The sequence below is a fragment of the Bombina bombina genome, chromosome 5 (assembly GCF_027579735.1).
Source record: "Bombina bombina isolate aBomBom1 chromosome 5, aBomBom1.pri, whole genome shotgun sequence".
NCBI lineage: Eukaryota > Metazoa > Chordata > Amphibia > Anura > Bombinatoridae > Bombina > Bombina bombina.
Window position 1 is genome coordinate 746,066,999 of NC_069503.1, and position 17,625 is coordinate 746,084,623.

At 37.3% G+C, this 17,625-nt stretch overlaps 1 protein-coding gene across 1 annotated transcript in view; it reads right to left on the reverse strand.

The window, feature by feature from the left end:
• DCDC2 (doublecortin domain containing 2) overlaps window positions 1–17,625 on the reverse strand; it is a 556,437-nt gene that overhangs the window by 514,543 nt on the left and 24,269 nt on the right. Inside the window, exon 2 of the mRNA XM_053714795.1 lies at window positions 14,912–14,963. Coding sequence (XP_053570770.1) covers window positions 14,912–14,963 — 52 coding nt within the window. The remainder of the gene's footprint in view (window positions 1–14,911; window positions 14,964–17,625) is intronic.

The window sequence follows — 17,625 nt, forward strand, 5'->3', positions numbered from 1 at the left end:
GCACGTCCTCGGTCGTTAAGGGGTTAAAGGGACACTGAACCCAAATTTTTTATTTCATGATTCAGATAGAGCATGCAATTTTAAGCAACTTTCTAATTTACTTCTACTATCAATTGTTCTTCATTCTCTTGCTATCTTTATTTGAAAAAGAAGGCCTCTATGCTAAGGAGCCAGCAAATTGTTGGTTCAGTACCATGGACAGCACTTGTTTATTGGTGCTGTCCAATCAGCAAGGACAACCCTGGTTGTTCACCAAAAATGGGCCGGCATCTAAACTTACATTTTTGCTTTTCAAATAAACATACCAAGAGAATAAAGAAAATTTGATAATAGGAGTAAATTAGAAAGTTGCTTAAAATTGCATTCTCTATCTGAATCACAAAAGAAAAAACTTGGGTTCAGGACCAAGGCTATTTTTACATTTCTGCAGTGTTTGTGTTTAGCCTTAAATTTTCCTCTTACTCTTTTACTGTAGCGAAAAAAATCAATTTCCTCACTTTCACCTTGCTTTTCATCACCCATTTTTTCCATTTTTTAGTTTTGATTTACTTATTTTTGTTCTTCACTAACATTTGTTGATCAACTTTTTGAACACTTTTTTGGATTATATTTTATATTTTATTTTTTATGTTATTGCATATTGTGTATTTTATTTTTTATGTTATTGCATATTGTGTATTTTATTTAATTATATCTTAACCTCACTGGATTAAGTAGCTAGCATTTTTATATCCATTTGCACTCACTCACTATTTGATTGTATCTATACAATTATTTTGCTACCCCCCTTTTTTTGCACTGCAGTGCATTTTTCTATTTTTTGTAACACTATTTTTGTAACACTAATTTTGAACACTATTGTTTGTATTATTGTTTATTAGTTTTTTGCTTGATGCACTTGCTACAGTTGTACTTAGGCTAATTCTGTTTTATTAGTATACACTCTTATTCTGGTGTACCACTCACACTGATCACCTGTTATTACCTCTGTTTTTATTGTAATTATCAGCTTTGGCCCTTTGAGCCGCTTCTGTAAGATATTCCTGTATTTGTAATTTTATTTATATGTGCTTTTTACATTTTTTATATATAGTCTTTTATTACTGATGCTTTTTAACATGGTTCATTAAATAATCTTCTTTTATCTCTCTGTGAGTATATTTATCCCTTGGCATCTTGTTGGCGCTGTATTCACTTCTTACTACTTCTTTTACTGTAGCCACACATATTATATACCGTTTTTCTCGCCATTAAATGGACTTTGAAAAGATACCATTATTTTCATTATATTTTATAATTTACCATAATTTTTGTTAGAAAATGAGGAAAAAATGGAATAAAAACACACTTTTTCTAACTTTGACCCCCAAAATCTGTTACACATCTACAACCACCAAAAAAACACCCATGCTAAATAGTTTTAAAATTTTGTCCTGAGTTTAGAAATACCCAATGTTTACATGTTCTTTGCTTTTTTAGCAAGTTATAGGGCAATAAATACAAGTAGCACTTTGCTATTTCCAGACCATTTTTTTCTTCAAAACTAGCGCTAGTTACATTGGAACACGGATATCTGTCAGGAATCCCTTATTATCCCTTGATATGTATATATATTTTTCTTAGTAGACAACCCAAAGTATTGATCTAGGCACATTTTGGTATATTACATGCCACCATTTCACCGCCAAATGCGATCAAATAAAAAAAAATTGTTCACTTTTTCTCAAACTGTTTCACAAACTTTAGGTTTCTCGCTGAAATTATTTACAAACTTGTGCAATTATGGCACAAATGGTTGCTTCTCTGGGATCCCCTTTGTTCAGAAATAGCAGACATTTATGGCTGTGGCATTACTTTTTGGTAATTAGAATGCCGCTAAATTCCGCTGCGCAACACAATTGTATTAGACCCAGCAGTGAAGGGGTTAATTAGGTAGCTTGTAGGGAGCTTGTAGGGTTAATTTTAGCTTTAGGGTAGTGTAGTAGACAACCCAAAGTATTGATCTAGGCCCATTTTATATATATTTCATGAAACCATTTCACCGCCAAATTCGATGAAATAAAAAAATATTGTTCACTTTTTCACTAACTTTGGGTTTCTTACTGAAATTAATTACAAACAGCTTGTGCAATTATGGCACAAATGGTTGTAAATGCTTCTCTGGGATCTCCTTTGTTCAGAAATAGCAGACATATATGGCTGTGGCATTACTTTTTGGTAAATAGAAGGCTGCTAAATGCCGCTGCGCACCACACTTGTATTATGCCCAGCAGTGACAGGGTTAATTAGGTAGCTTGTAGGGAGCTTGAAGGGTTAATTTTAGCTTTAGTGTAGAGATCAGCCTCCCACCTGACACATCCCACCCCCTGATCCCTCCCAAACATCTCTCTTCCCTCCCCCACAATTGTCCCCGCCATCTTAAGTACTGGCAGAAAGTCTGTCAGTACTAAAATAAAAGGCTTTTTTTTTATTATTATTATTTTTTTTTTTATTCTGTTTAGCTGTGATGAACCCCCCCTTAGCCCCCAACCTCTCTGATCCCTTTGCAAACATCTCTCTTCCCCTCCCCCACCCCACAATTGTCCCCGCCATCTTAAGAATTGGCAGAAAGTCTGCCAGTACAAAAATAAAAGGCTTTTTTTTGTATTAAATTTTTTTTTTTATTATTCTGTTTAGCTGTGATGGACCCCCCCTTAGCCCCCAACCTCTCTGATCCCCCCCCAAACAGCTCTATAACCCTTGCCCACTACCTATTTGTTGCCATCTTGGGTACTGGCAGCTGTCTGCCAGTACCCAATTTGCCTCCCAAAAAAGTTTTTTACATTTTTTTTTTATGTAATGTACATTTTTCTGTAGTGTAGCTGCCCCCCCCCCCTCAATACCCCCTCCCTCTCCCCCTCCCAGATCCTTTTGATCATTAACCCCCCCCCCCCCATCTCCCTCTCTCCCATTCATTGGTGGCAGTGGTTGTTGTGCAATTGCGCGTACACATGCACGCGCTCCCTGCAGGCCCCCCGCACGCACCCGGCGTGCACATTGCACATTCAGGAACCGGATGCCGGGTAGCGATGGGCCGTCCACCCGCCTCCCTGCAGCTGCTCCCACCCACCAACGATCGGCTCCATCGCTACCGGTACAGAGAGGGCCACATTGCTTCCAGCCGCTTTAAACCCTAATGTCGTACAGGATACGTCCCTGGTCTTTAAAGATCAGTTTGTGTGTGACGTACCCTGTACGACATGCATCGTTAAGGGGTTAAAATCAGACTTGTTTGCATAGCAGTGGAACAGCTGAGATGAATGTCTGTATTTTCTTTTAAAACTGGGGTAGATATGCTTTAAAATCAGGCTGTTGTTTGCATAGCAGTGGAACAGCTGAGATGAATGTCTGTATTTTCTTTTAAAACTGGGTTTGATATGCTTTAAAATCAGGCTGTTGTTTGCATATACCTAAAGTATATACCTAAAGTAAATTGATATATTGAGGTTTGATATGCTGCGGATGTGGGCGTGTGTCCAAAAACCTAATGCAAATTAATATCACTGTTACTAAGTGTTCAGGTACACTATCAGATATAGAATAGCTCAAGTGTTAACTCAAGATACAACTTTTAGCATATCCAACAGGTTATTCAAGCAACACTAATGTAGAGTTATGTTAACTACTTGCTATTTAACCACATAACTTGAGATTTCTTATTTTCAAAATTGCTACTAGTATATAAAATATAATATGAAATACTACAATATATCACAATCACAAGTTTGTGTGGAATAAAGATAAATTTAGTAACTGTTCAAACTAAACTGATTAAAAGGATTTTAGGGCTCTCAATAGATTGAACAATAACTTAGTAGCAGAAAAAGTATTATTCCAATATGTATTAACTAACCTCTCAGCCTAAAAAGTGGTAAATCAAACCAATAGACCTAAGATAATAGTATTTCTATGATCATTTTAAACTGTGGATTTTATAGTGTATTGTAAAGTTTTACTATTAATCTATATCATTAGATTATGACTGCTGCCACAGAATGCCAATAAACTCTGTTTAAGCACTATTATACATCATATATATGACCCAACTATGGATTAATCCTAGGTTGGGATAAATATATAATTGGATACTGTGACTCCACCCTATCAAAAGCATCTTAACGTATACTACCTGACATACTCCTCAGCGTTTTTAAGTTGTATGTGTGTGAGTTGTATATATATTTTAAATACTTTATTAAGTTATATTTTAATTTGTCATATCTCCGCTAACAGCCTAAGAGGAATGAGAGTGCTATATAAGTGTACAATATTGTCAGTCTAGCACTGATTATCCACTTTGTTGACCGCTCAATTTGTAATCTGGCCCTTATTATGTAAACATGTTTGTAATATATTTCACGTGTGTGTGAAATACTTTATACATTTATTTTGTTATGCATATATTCAAGCATTAAGATATTACTTCAGGTCTCCAACAGCACTTAAAGGGACACTGAACCCAATGTTTTCTTTTGTAATTCAGAAAGAGCATGCAATTTTAAGCAACTTTCTAATTTGCTCCTATTATTAATTTTTCTTCATTCTCTTGCTATCTTTATTTGATAAAGAAGGCATCTAAGCTTTTTTTGGTTTCAGTACTCTGGACAGCACTTTTTTATTGGTGGATTAATTTATCCCCCAATCAGCAAGGACAACCCAGGTTGTTCACCAAAAATGGGCCGGCATCTAAACTTACATTTGTGCATTTCAAATAAAGATACCAAGAGAATGAAGAAAATTTGATAATAGGAGTAAATAAGAAAGTTGCTTAAAATGTCATGCTCAATCTGAATTACAAAAGAAAAAATGTGGGTACAGTGTCCCTTTAATTTTCCAGTGGTATTATGTATTGAGCATCTTGCAATATCCATTCAAAGTTTAGGACGTGCTAAAAAAATGCTCTCCGTGGTAACATTCTATACTGAATCTTTTTGCCATTCACTTGTTATACCAGATTGTGCACAATCTTTAGGGCAGGAATGCTATCTAGATAATGCACCCTGTGCTATTAGTTGCACTTCAATTGTAATCTAAGCCAATATGTGTTAAAATGCTCTCTATACAAAGTATCTTCAACAGAGGTTTGTTTGTGCTTACACCAGTCACAGAAATAATTGTATTCTCAAATTCGTTTTTTAAATTCTGACATTTCTATATTCACTATTACAGTTAAGTCTTAAGAATGCCTTAGGGGCCAGGGTTCTTCAATTCCAATACCCAGGACCCACTGACAGACCAGCTTTTCAGGATTACCTTGGGTGACAGTAGGTTAAGAAGGTTGTTATCATGGTTAATGTTATAGGTATCAGCCCCAAACTCACCGATATGTCCCTGCGCTGCACACTTCGAATATGCTCCTGCGGATAGCATTTGAGGAGCCCTGCTGCTTTACCACGTCATGACGTCTTCAACGTCACCCCTACGAACCCCGCAGGCAGAGCTCACAGCGGTAGAGGACAAGAGGTAAGACGTGTACTGTAGAACCTCTGCACGCCCGGCCACGCATGATTTATTCAATGTCCTCTGCAGTGCATTAACATATTTGGGCAAATATATCACTGCCTAGTTTGGGGCTCTCACTCTCACTCCCTGTGGACCGGAGTATATATACAGTAGAGTATCTCCTTAGACTATCACCTTATATAATATATAATAAATATACCACTAGCCATACAGCCAGAAGGTGATGGTCTAAAGAGATACAGATACCCTAATGCAGTGTTTTTCAACCAGTGTGCCGTGAGAGATCCTCAGGTGTGCCGCGGCAGACTGACAAAAGTGCGGGTTTGTCCCTCTTTCAAATTTTGAAATATTGGGAGGTATGTGACAGGCTCATCAGGCATCATTTACAACCATGACATTGACATTCATTCACAGACAATCATTATGATTGTTTGTGAATGAATGTCAATATGTCATGTATAGTTTGTAGGAGGCATGGCATGACAGCACAGTACAGTGTGTGTGTGTATGTGTATATATATATATATATATATATATGTCCTGTATTAGGCTACAATGTGTGATTTTGTAAAATTTTGGGATGGTGGTGTGCCGCAGGATTTTTTAGTGTAAAATAGTGTGCCACGGCAAAAAAAAGGTTGCAAATCACTGCCCTAATGTATAATGTATACAGTCACACAATTATATATAATTGTATAATAAATCTATTATTTACATTACTTCAGCTTTATTCTATGTATATATACAACACTATGTTGTAACCAAGATCTTGCGTTACAGGGGTGAGATGTTAAATAAAGTTCTTAAAGGTTCCACATCTCTTTTAAAACACGTCTGACTATGACGGTCTATAAGCAGAACTGGTGAAGTATGTACAGCGCTGGACTTAACATCTAAGCCTCTTATTTTTCTATCCTGAATAGGGGCATGAAATGCAAAACGCAAACAGTATAGGAAGAGGCGCAAAAAGCACTAAGTGTTAAAATCAAGGAGTGATATTGATAATAAAAAAAAATCTGCCGTAATAAAGTGCACAATATTGGCAATGAATACAATAAAAAATGCAGTGCAATGTGAAATCAAAAAAAGAATGTAAAAGACTTAAATAATAATAGTAATTTAATGTTAATCAAAACCCATATAGCAAGTCATAAAATCAAATTATAAAACATCTGGAATTGTGCTGAAATATTTCAGATAGAACCATAAACTCATGTACTGCAATTGCTTGGATGCCCAATAAAGTGGTAATCGTTACAATGTATCGCTCAAGTTGAATACCAACAAAGTTTTTAACACACCTTTGTTTTTGTTTGTTTTTTTATATCTGCACTAGGCAGTTTTTGGAGGCTAAAGTTGGCGGCACTGAAAAAGTGCCTTTACATTGCGGTCTATGGGAACTGTGTTTTCCCTGTAAATATATATGTATATGCTTATATACATATATATTTATGTGGTAATATGTGTATATACCTATATTAGCATATATATATTCATATACATTTTAATTTGCTGCCCATCGTTGCGCGACTTACCCCCTGCACTAGTTCTCATGCCGTGAGAGAACGAGGCTCCCATTGGAGCCTATGAAAGCGCACTCTCGTGAGAGCAATGCTTCCGTGCAAAGCTAACATAAGGTTCGCTCAGTTTGTACCTCACTTATAATACCAGCACACATTTGCGTGTTATAGTATTACTATGTTGAGCGCATATATATCGCTTTTACGGAAGCAATATTTTGCACTTAACTTGTAATCTAGCCCTTTATGGGGGATTCATTTATATTCATTCATTAGTATGCCTGCTTATCCTGTGAACTAACTTGGCAAGCTGTGCTTTTTCTCCTCCCTCCTGAGAGGTTTTTAGTAGAAATATAACACAAGTATGTAACAGTCCCTGATGCGCCATACACAGTGATTGCTTAGATCATTCCAGGAGGAATGATGAGACCAAGTAAACATACTTAGACACGGGGAAGGTTGAAACATTAATTTGTGTCAAGATCTACTGCAAAGCAGTGATTAATTGCTGATATAATTATTATGTGTACATAAAATAATTTACTTTAACTTTACTCTAAAATTTTAGGTTACATTAAATACATTTTATTTGTTGCATCTAAGAGAGGTTATTTCATTATTTATTACCTTTTTGTAGAAAAAAAATAAAAACATTTTGTTTCTCTGCTTGTGGGGCATGTTACTGCCTACCAATAGAGTTGTCTATATCTGCCAATGAACAATGTATCCATAGGGATGAGTTGTGCAAAAACATGCACATACTGTTAGTTTCAATGCAAAGCAAATCACACATGTTCTCCACTTTATGTGTCTAAGTCATCCTTAACTCTGCAATGCCTTACTTTTTGTTTCCTGGGGTTAAATGACACGGAACCGGAGGTCCCTGATCATATACAGTAACTGTATCACAGCGTATTGTCACATAATGCATAATGATGTGATAAGCAAGAGGAAAGTGTCCAGAGGCAAACGCACCTTCAATTATTACTAGAGCAGGAGAGTGTCTTATGGACTAGACATTATTATCAGTTATTTGTAGTGCGCCAACAGATTCCGCAGAGCTTAGATATGTGCAAAACTCTTTTTTAATTATTCATTTTGTAAATTTTGAAATATTGAGTCAGAAATTAATTCATTAATAAAACAAACTTCATTTAATTCATTCATTTGTTCAGTTAGTTTCTCTATGTATTAGACAGAGAACTCATTCATTCATTTATTATGTCTATTTTCCAATAGATTTTTTAATTTTTCTCTATTTACTTAATGAACAAATTTCTGACAAAATATTTCAAATAACAAAAAAAGGAATTTTTGCATGTCTGTTATGGAGGCCGTATATTGGCCCATGCATAAACTCAGAGAAATATATTAATGGAACATGCCTTTATGTTAACCCATGCAAAGGGGTCAAAACTCAGACATAAAATCCACTGCACTTCCACTGTAGAGCTGGACATGGCCAATAGCTGTCTGTTACGCACATATGCCACTTTTGATTGTCTCACAGGCCTATGTTCAGCTCAGGACTGTAGCACATTGCCTCTCTGGAAAGGATTTTAACTGTTTGTTTAATCCCTTGTGTGGAGGTTAAATACATAGTAAGAGGCATGCAATTACAGTACAAAAGTAAAATGTTCCAGTGCATTAAAACATTTTACTTGTGTGCCATTATGTGTCTTTAAATGGGTTTTACAATAAAAGTATATTCTGTAATAACAGAATTTTTATATTAAAATCTTCATGTGAGAAGAAAAATAATAATGTTGCCTAATTCTTTAATGAAGCTCCAAAAATAAATTAGGATTAGAACAGAAGGCTTCAGAAAACTGATTTATGCTTGAATGACTAAAATGTACATATATATTGTAGTTTTCAAACAGAAAGCTGTAACTATACCCTTAGGAGACAAACAAAAGCAGTATTGAATGACTTTTACTATGTGGGTTTCTCGGTTACTGCATACAGTTCATGAGAGGAAGAAGGTCGACAAAAACAAACAATGTGAAAGGGCGTCAAGAATAGTAACAAGTGTTTGTATAAAGCAATTTACTTTTTGTTGACTCATTAAAAAACTTTAAATGAGCTTTGTGAACAATAGCTAACTTCTGTAGGTTTATTTGGAAGCAAATAGCTTTATGCCAACATAGATATAATACAGATATACAGTAAAGACATAGATATAGCTATTCAATGACAACAAATTTAAATGAATAATTTTTATTTAATTTTTATTTTTGATTGGGAATTTGTAAGATTTCGGCATTTGCATTTACAAGTTTTTTTGTGTCCAGAAGTTGTGTGTATAACATGTGTGTATAGTATAGAGAGTGTGAGTAGAATGTTTGCTTAGTGAGTATGGAGAGTGTGGGTAGTGAGTATGTGTGTAGAAGTGATGTGTGTATAACGTGTGTATAGTATAGAGAGTGTGGGTAGAACGTGTGCACAGTTTGTAGATGTGTGTATAATGCGTATAGAATGGAGAGTGTGGGTAGAATGTGTGCATGTGTGTGCTGTGTAGTGAGTATGTGCATGTACAAGTGATATGTGTATAGTATGGAGAGTGTGGGTAGAATGTGTGCATGTGTAGTGAGTATGTGTATGTAAAAGTTATGTGTGTATAACGTGTGTATAGTATGGAGAGTGTGGGTAGAATGTGTGCATGTGTGTAGTGAGTATGTGTGTACAAGTGATGTGTGTATAACGTTTATAGTATGGAGAGTGTGGGTAGAATGTGTGCGCATCTGTGTGCACAAGTGATGTATGCATAATGTGTTTATAGTATAGAGAGTGTGGGTAGAATGTGTGCATGTGTGTGTAGTGAGTATGTGTGTAGTCTGAACTTCTACTATATAAAGTAGGGCACTGCTGCAAGTACTCACTGTCTAGGCTACAGCACCATACAAACCAGAATCTGAGACTACAACTACCACAACCCTTTGCCTCCACATGAACTTACATTTTTAAACCTATATATTTTACTAACAGCGGTTCTCTTCATCACCAAACCATAAAAAACACTTACTATACAACAAAATCTACCAGCATGACAAATTTTATAAAGTTTGGCGCATCATTTTTTTTCCGTAATTTTGACTTCTTGTTTTCACACTTGTTTCTGAGGGTGTCCAGTTATTTTAAATAAAACAGAATTTATGCTTACCTGATAAATTACTTTCTCCAACGGTGTGTCCGGTCCACGGTGTCATCCATTACTTGTGGGAAATATTCTCCCCCACAGGGAAAGGCAAGGAGAGCACACAGCAAGAGCTGTCCATATAGCTCCCCCTCTGGCTCCGCCCCCCAGTCATTCGACCGACGGTTTGGAGAAAAAGGAGAAACTATAGGGTGCCGTGGTGACTGTAGTGTATAAAGAAAAAAATTTCAACCTGATTAGGAAACCAGGGCGGGCCGTGGACCGGACACACCGTTGGAGAAAGTAATTTATCAGGTAAGCATAAATTCTGTTTTCTCCAACATTGGTGTGTCCGGTCCACGGCGTCATCCATTACTTGTGGGAACCAATACCAAAGCTTTAGGGCACGGATGAAGGGAGGGAGCAAATCAGGTTACCTAAATGGAAGGCACCACGGCTTGCAAAACTTTTCTCCCAAAAATAGCCTCCAAAGAAGCATAAGTATCAAATTTGTAGAATTTGGCAAAAGTGTGCAGAGAGGACCAAGTCGCTGCCTTACATATCTGATCAACAGAAGCCTCGTTCTTGTAGGCCCAAGTGGAAGCCACAGCCCTAGTAGAGTGAGCTGTGATTCGGTCAGGAGGTTGCCGTCCGGCAGTCTCATAAGCCAATCGGATAATGCTTTTCAGCCAGAAAGAGAGAGAGGTAGCAGTAGCTTTTTGACCTCTCCTCTTACCAGAGTAAACGACAAACAAAGATGAGGTTTGTCTAAAATCTTTTGTTGCTTCTAAGTAGAACTTTAAAGCACGAACAACATCTAAATTGTGTAATAAACGTTCCTTCTTTGAAACTGGATTCGGACACAGAGGAGGAACAACTATTTCCTGGTTAATATTCTTGTTGGAAACAACTTTTGGAAGAAAACCAGGCTTAGTACGCAAAACAACCTTATCTGAATGGAAAACCAGATAGGGTGGATTACATTGCAAAGCAGATAATTCAGAAACTCTTCTAGCAGAAGAAATAGCAACCAAAAACAGAACTTTCCAAGATAATAACTTAATATCTATGGAATGTAAAGGTTCAAACGGAACCCCTTGAAGAACTGAAAGAACTAAATTTAGACTCCAAGGAGGAGTCATGGGTCTGTAAACAGGCTTGATTCTAACCAAAGCCTGAACAAAAGCTTGTACATCTGTCACAGCTGCCAGTCGTTTGTGTAACAAGACAGATAAAGCAGAAATCTGTCCTTTTAGAGAACTAGCTGACAACCCTTTATCCAAACCTTCTTGGAGAAAGGAGAGAATCTTTGGAATGTTAATCTTACTCCAGGAGAATCCCTTGGATTCACACCAGCAGATATATTTTTTCCATATTTTATGGTAAATCTTTCTAGTCACAGGTTTTCTGGCTTGGACCAGAGTATCTATCACAGAATTCGAAAACCCACGCTTGGATAAAATCAAGCGTTCAATTTCCAAGCAGTCAGCTGCAGAGAAACTAGATTTGGATGTTCGAATGGACCTTGTACTAGAAGATCCTGTCTCAAAGGTAGCTTCCATGGTGGAGCCGATGACATATTCACCAGGTCTGCATACCAAGTCCTGCGTGGCCACGCAGGAGCTATCAGAATCACCGAGGCCTTCTCCTGTTTGATCCTGGCTATGAGCCTGGGAAGGAGAGGAAACGGTGGAAACACATACGCTAGGTTGAACGACCAAGGCGCCACTAATGCATCCACTAGAGTCGCCTTGGGATCCCTGGATCTGGACCCGTAGCAAGGAATCTTGAAGTTCTGACGGGATGCCATTAGATCCATGTCTGGAATGCCCCATAATTGGGTTAACTGAGCAAAGACCTCCGTGTGGAGTTCCCACTCCCCCGGATGGAAAGTCTGACGACTCAAATAGTCCGCTTCCCAGTTGTCTACTCCTGGGATGTGAATAGCAGATAGATGGCAGGAGTGATTCTCTGCCCATTGGATAATCTTGGTTACTTCCTTCATCGCTAGGGAACTCTTTGTTCCCCCCTGATGATTGATGTACGCAACAGTCGTTATGTTGTCCGACTGAAATCTTATGAACCTGGCTTCTGCTAGCTGAGGCCAAGCCAAGAGCGCATAGAATATTGCTCTTAGTTCCAAAATGTTTATTGGGAGAAGCGACTCTTCCCGAGACCATAGGCCCTGAGCTTTCAGGGAGTCCTAGACCACGCCCCACCCCAAGAGGCTGGCGTCGGTCGTGACGATGACCCACTCCGGTCTGCGGAAACTCATTCCCTGAGACAGGTGATCCTGGGTCAAGCACCAGAGAAGTGAGACCCTGGTTACCTGGTCTACTTGAATTTGGGGAGACAAGTCTGTATAGTCCCCATTCCACTGATTGAGCATGCACAGCTGTAATGGTCTTAGATGAATTCGAGCAAAAGGAACCACGTCCATTGCTGCGACCATTAGTCCTATTACTTCCATGCACTGAGCTATGGAGGGTTGAGGAATAGAATGAAGAACTCGACAAACATTTAGAAGCTTTAGCTTTCTGACTTCTGTCAGGAAGATCTTCATTTCCACAGAATCTATTATTGTTCCCAGAAAAGGAACCCTTGTGGACGGTGACAGTGAACTCTTTTCTATGTTCACCTTCCACCCGTGAGATCTGAGAAAAGCCAACACAATGTCTGTGTGGGCCCTTGCTTTGGAAAGAGACGACGCTTGGATTAGGATGTCGTCTAGATAAGGTGCTACAGCGATGCCCCTTGGCCTTAGGACCGCTAGAAGGGACCCTAGCACCTTTGTGAAAATTCTGGGAGCGGTGGCTAAACCGAATGGAAGAGCCACGAACTGGTAATGTTTGTCCAGAAAGGCGAACCTCAGGAACTGATGATGAGTTTTGTGGATTGGAATATGCAGATACGCATCCTTTAGATCCACGGTAGTCAAATATTGACCCTGCTGGATTGTTGGCAAGATTGTCCGAATGGTTTCCATTTTGAAGGATGGAACTCTGAGGAACTTGTTTAATATCTTTAAATCCAGAATTGGCCTGAAAGTTCCCTCTTTTTTGGGAACCACAAACAGGTTTGAGTAAAAACCTAGACCTTGTTCCCCGGAGGGGACTGGGTTTATCACTCCCATCTTTGATAGGTCTCTTACACAATGTAAGAATGCCTGTTTCTTTATCTGGTCTGAAGATAAGCGAGACAGGTGGAACCTTCCTCTTGGAGGAAGTCCCTTCAGAGCGGCAAGGAGAATGACTGGGGGGCGGAGCCAGAGGGGGAGCTATATGGACAGCTCTTGCTGTGTGCTCTCCTTGCCTTTCCCTGTGGGGGAGAATATTTCCCACAAGTAATGGATGACGCCGTGGACCGGACACACCAATGTTGGAGAAATATAGGCTAATATTTTGCATTTTATAGCACAAAAATCAAACCAACGACGTAGACATATAGGATTGTGACTTATTAGCCTGGAAAGATGGTGATTTCTAATCATTTTATTTAATTAAAAAATGTCTGGATTTCTGAATAATTGTGGATTTTGGGATTTTCTCCATGCGTGTGTGTGTGTGTGTGTATATGTATGTATATATGGAGTTATCAACATATTCATAGCTGCAATTATAACTTATTTGTAAACATATAGATAGATATAGTTGTATGTTGTGTGTGTGTGTGTATATATGGAGTTATCAACATATTCATAGCTGCAATTACAACTTATTTGTAAACATATAGATAGATATAGTTGTATGTTGTGTGTGTGTGTATGTATATATGGAGTTATCAACATATTCATAGCTGCAATTACAACTTTTTTGAAAACATATAGATATAGTTGTATGTTGTGTGTGTGTGTGTGTGTGTATGTATATATGGAGTTATCAACATATTCATAGCTGCAATTACAACTTATTTGTAAACATATAGATAGTTGTATAATCGTGTTAGGTTTCTTTGCATAAAAATATTTTACTATTTGCTGTTCCAACAAAACACATCTGTACCATACTTTACTTTATGCACAGGTTAATACAAAAAGCTTCCTTTTGTTAAAACTGCAAACCACAACCATGATTAGGTGCAATCACAGTACCACACTAATAAGTTTCTGTATTTTTACTGTATTTCTATAGAAGGAGCAAATTATTTGTTGTGTCATTGGTTTGCTAAGGCTACATTCTCTTAGCATAAAGAAAAAAAAAATAACAAAAGAATTGTAACTCTTTTTTTGATAATGAAAACTCATTTAAATGTATACTAATTTCTAGAAACTGTCTTCAGTTTTTCTCAAAATGCTCTGCATAACATGCTATTTAGAGGGGCATTTCAATGTAAAATGAACATGCATGATTTTGTTATATTTCTTACAATGAATTGAACCGCTGTGTAGTCAGCACACTTTGCAAATCCAGATTACGATGTGGTGAAGAGTTTGAGTATGCAAACATATGTCTGCTCGTGACTGGCAATATTCTTATTTGGAGGTCACCAGGTGTGCTGTTTTGACTTGGTTTTAACCTCTTTAAAAGTGCTTAACACAATGAAAGAAATAGAACTTTCCATAAAAATGAAAACATTCATAGAAATCCAAGAGTCTATCTTTACACTGTCCTTTACAATCTGACAAGACAATTAAAAAATAATGTAAACTAAGTTTAAAATAATAATAAACAATAAATAAATGGGAATTCTTATGCCATGTTTATTTGCACAACTATTAGACAAACTAACAGACACAAAAATGCAGTTTCATTACCTGACTTAAGATGTCCACTGGTTTTTTCTTAACTTCCCCTATATGCAGGTAGCTGAAAGAAGAACAACAGTGTCATTTCTTGAAATTTACTTTGAATACTAAGCACACATTTTTTTAGCTAAATCAATGCAACGTTACAAGATAACATTTTTTATTGCACAGATTTCAAATCTATATAATCCTGGTATTACTAAAGCAACATGGTGATGTTGAAACTAATCTTCAAATATGCACGGCAAGCAATAAGCTGCACTAATATTTTTCCATTATTGTGCAGTAGGTGCCCAGGGAAAGTTGGTTATGAAGCACTCACCTTTCTTAAAGTTATTTTTTCTTTGATATTGGCCCTCCAAACCAACATCATTCCCCTGCTGATCACCTGCCCATCAGCCCAGAAACATATTTTTAAGTGATCCTTCTCTTTTATGTGATTGATGCCTTTATCATGCACAGGAACACACTACTTTAAAAGTGAATGACACTAACAATACAGCTGTGATTTGCCAGACAACCCCTTGCTGCACCCTTACACATAATGTTATTTATAAAGCACTTTTCTTACAAAGAGTAATTAAAGGGACAGTCAAGTCAAATCTTTCATGATTCAGATAGGCATGCAGTTTTACACAACTTTCCAATTTACTTTTAGCATCCAATTTGCTTTGTTTTCTTGGTATTCATTGTTAAAAGGTAAACCTATGTAGGTTTATAAACTGATTTCTAAGCAGTTGAAGGACGCCTCTTATCTTAGTGCATTTTGACAGTTGTTCACAGTTAGACAGTGCTAGTTCATGTGTGTCATATAGATAACAGTGTGCTCACTCCAGTGGAGTTATTGATGAGTCAGCACTGATTGACTAAAATGCAAGTCTGTCAAAATAACGGACATAAGGGCCAATCTGCAGAGGCTTAGATACAAAGTAATCATAGAGGTAAAAAGGGTATTACTATAACAGTGTTGGTTATGCTCAACTGTGAAATGGGTAATAAAGGGATTATCTATTTTATTAAACAATTAACATTTTCAAGTAGATTGTCCATTTAAAACACTCCATATCTATCCAGTTATCCAGTTAGAAGCAACTGACCACATAAATTAGCTTTACAGAAGCCCTGCAGTTTTGGGGCATTTTTTAGATTGACCATTGTTTTGTGAAACCAAAACATAATAGGGTAGGGAATACACCAGGGCAGAGCTTGCAAGAAAGCTTTGGATGGAAAAATAGGGGATATATATACACGAGAACTCTTACCCATCCCACATTTTGTAAGATTGCTGCTCCTCCTCTCTGCAAATAACTCATATTGTCTGTGCACTGGTCCAATACATCTACTTGAGCTAAAGTATATGTTACTGTCACTTTAAATGTATGTCACCAATCATGGATAATAACATTTGGGTGGGGCTTATATATAGAGAATATTATATTAATTTCCTGAAAACATAGTGTTCAGCTTGTGTGGTGCTATGTTCTTAGTTTTAAAGAGGGTATTTTAGGGACCAGTGAGAGGTTATAAGTCTCTTAAAGGGACATAAAACCCAACATTTTTCTTTCATGATTCAGATAGAGCATACAATTTAAAAAAAAATTCCAATTTACTTCTGCTATCAAATTTTCTTCGTTTTCTTGTTATCCTTTGTTGAAAAGATTGGATGTAAGCTCATGAGTGTGCATGTGTCTATAGTACTGTATGGAAGCAGTTTTGCAAAATGTTATACATTAGCTGGAGCACTAGATGGCAGCACTATTTCCTGTCATGTAGTGCTTCAGGCATGTGCACGGTACCTACCTAGGTATCCCTTCAACAAAGAATAGCAGGAGAACAAAGCAAATTTGATAATAGAAGTAAATTGGAAACTTTTTTAAAATGTTATTCTGTATCTGAATACTGAAAGATCTTTTGGGGGTTTAATGTCCCTTTAATAACTGTTCTTAGACTGTGGAATCACTGTAAAGGGACACTGTACACTAGATTTTCCTTTGCATAAATGTTTTGTAGATGATTCATTTCTATAGCCCATCTTGGAGTGTTTTTGTAACAATGTATAGTTTTGCTTATTTTAATAAAATTGTGCTGATTCCCAGACTCCTAACGCATCCTCAAAGTATCAGATGTAAACCCAAGTCTGTTCATAAGCAAGGGAGGGAAGAGGGTCTGCTCTGCCTGCTTTCTCAGTCCTTTTCAGTGGGTGTCCCAGCCTAACCTCATCAACAGTGCTAAATAGGGAACTTCTAATTAAGTTTTTAGATCAGTATCTGGATATAACGTGTTCTTCAAAGGTCACATGGTCATTTATATTTTATTTCCATAAATCCTTCTATGGATATATCCAGAGCATAGACTTGAAGTATAACTGCCAATAACTTAAACTAAAACAGGCTGGTGTTACAGTGGGCAGCATGCCCTTTGTCACATTGTTATCCATAATAAAAATGTTATATCTTCCCTCAAAAGCTACCATCTATTCCATACACTTCAGCCCTACATTAAACCACACCCCTTATACCTTTTCTCTGTAAATTTACTCTTAGGTTGCAAGCTCTCTAGGGAGCATGAGTCCATAATCTTTCTGTGTCAGTTTGTATATCAATGTCTATGTCATGTCTTTATTATATACTGTCATTGATGCCCTACTGTATGGATTGCTAACATTTCACTGATGAACGTTCATCCAAGTCAAGGGAGAAGACATGAGTTGCTGCTCTAGTAAA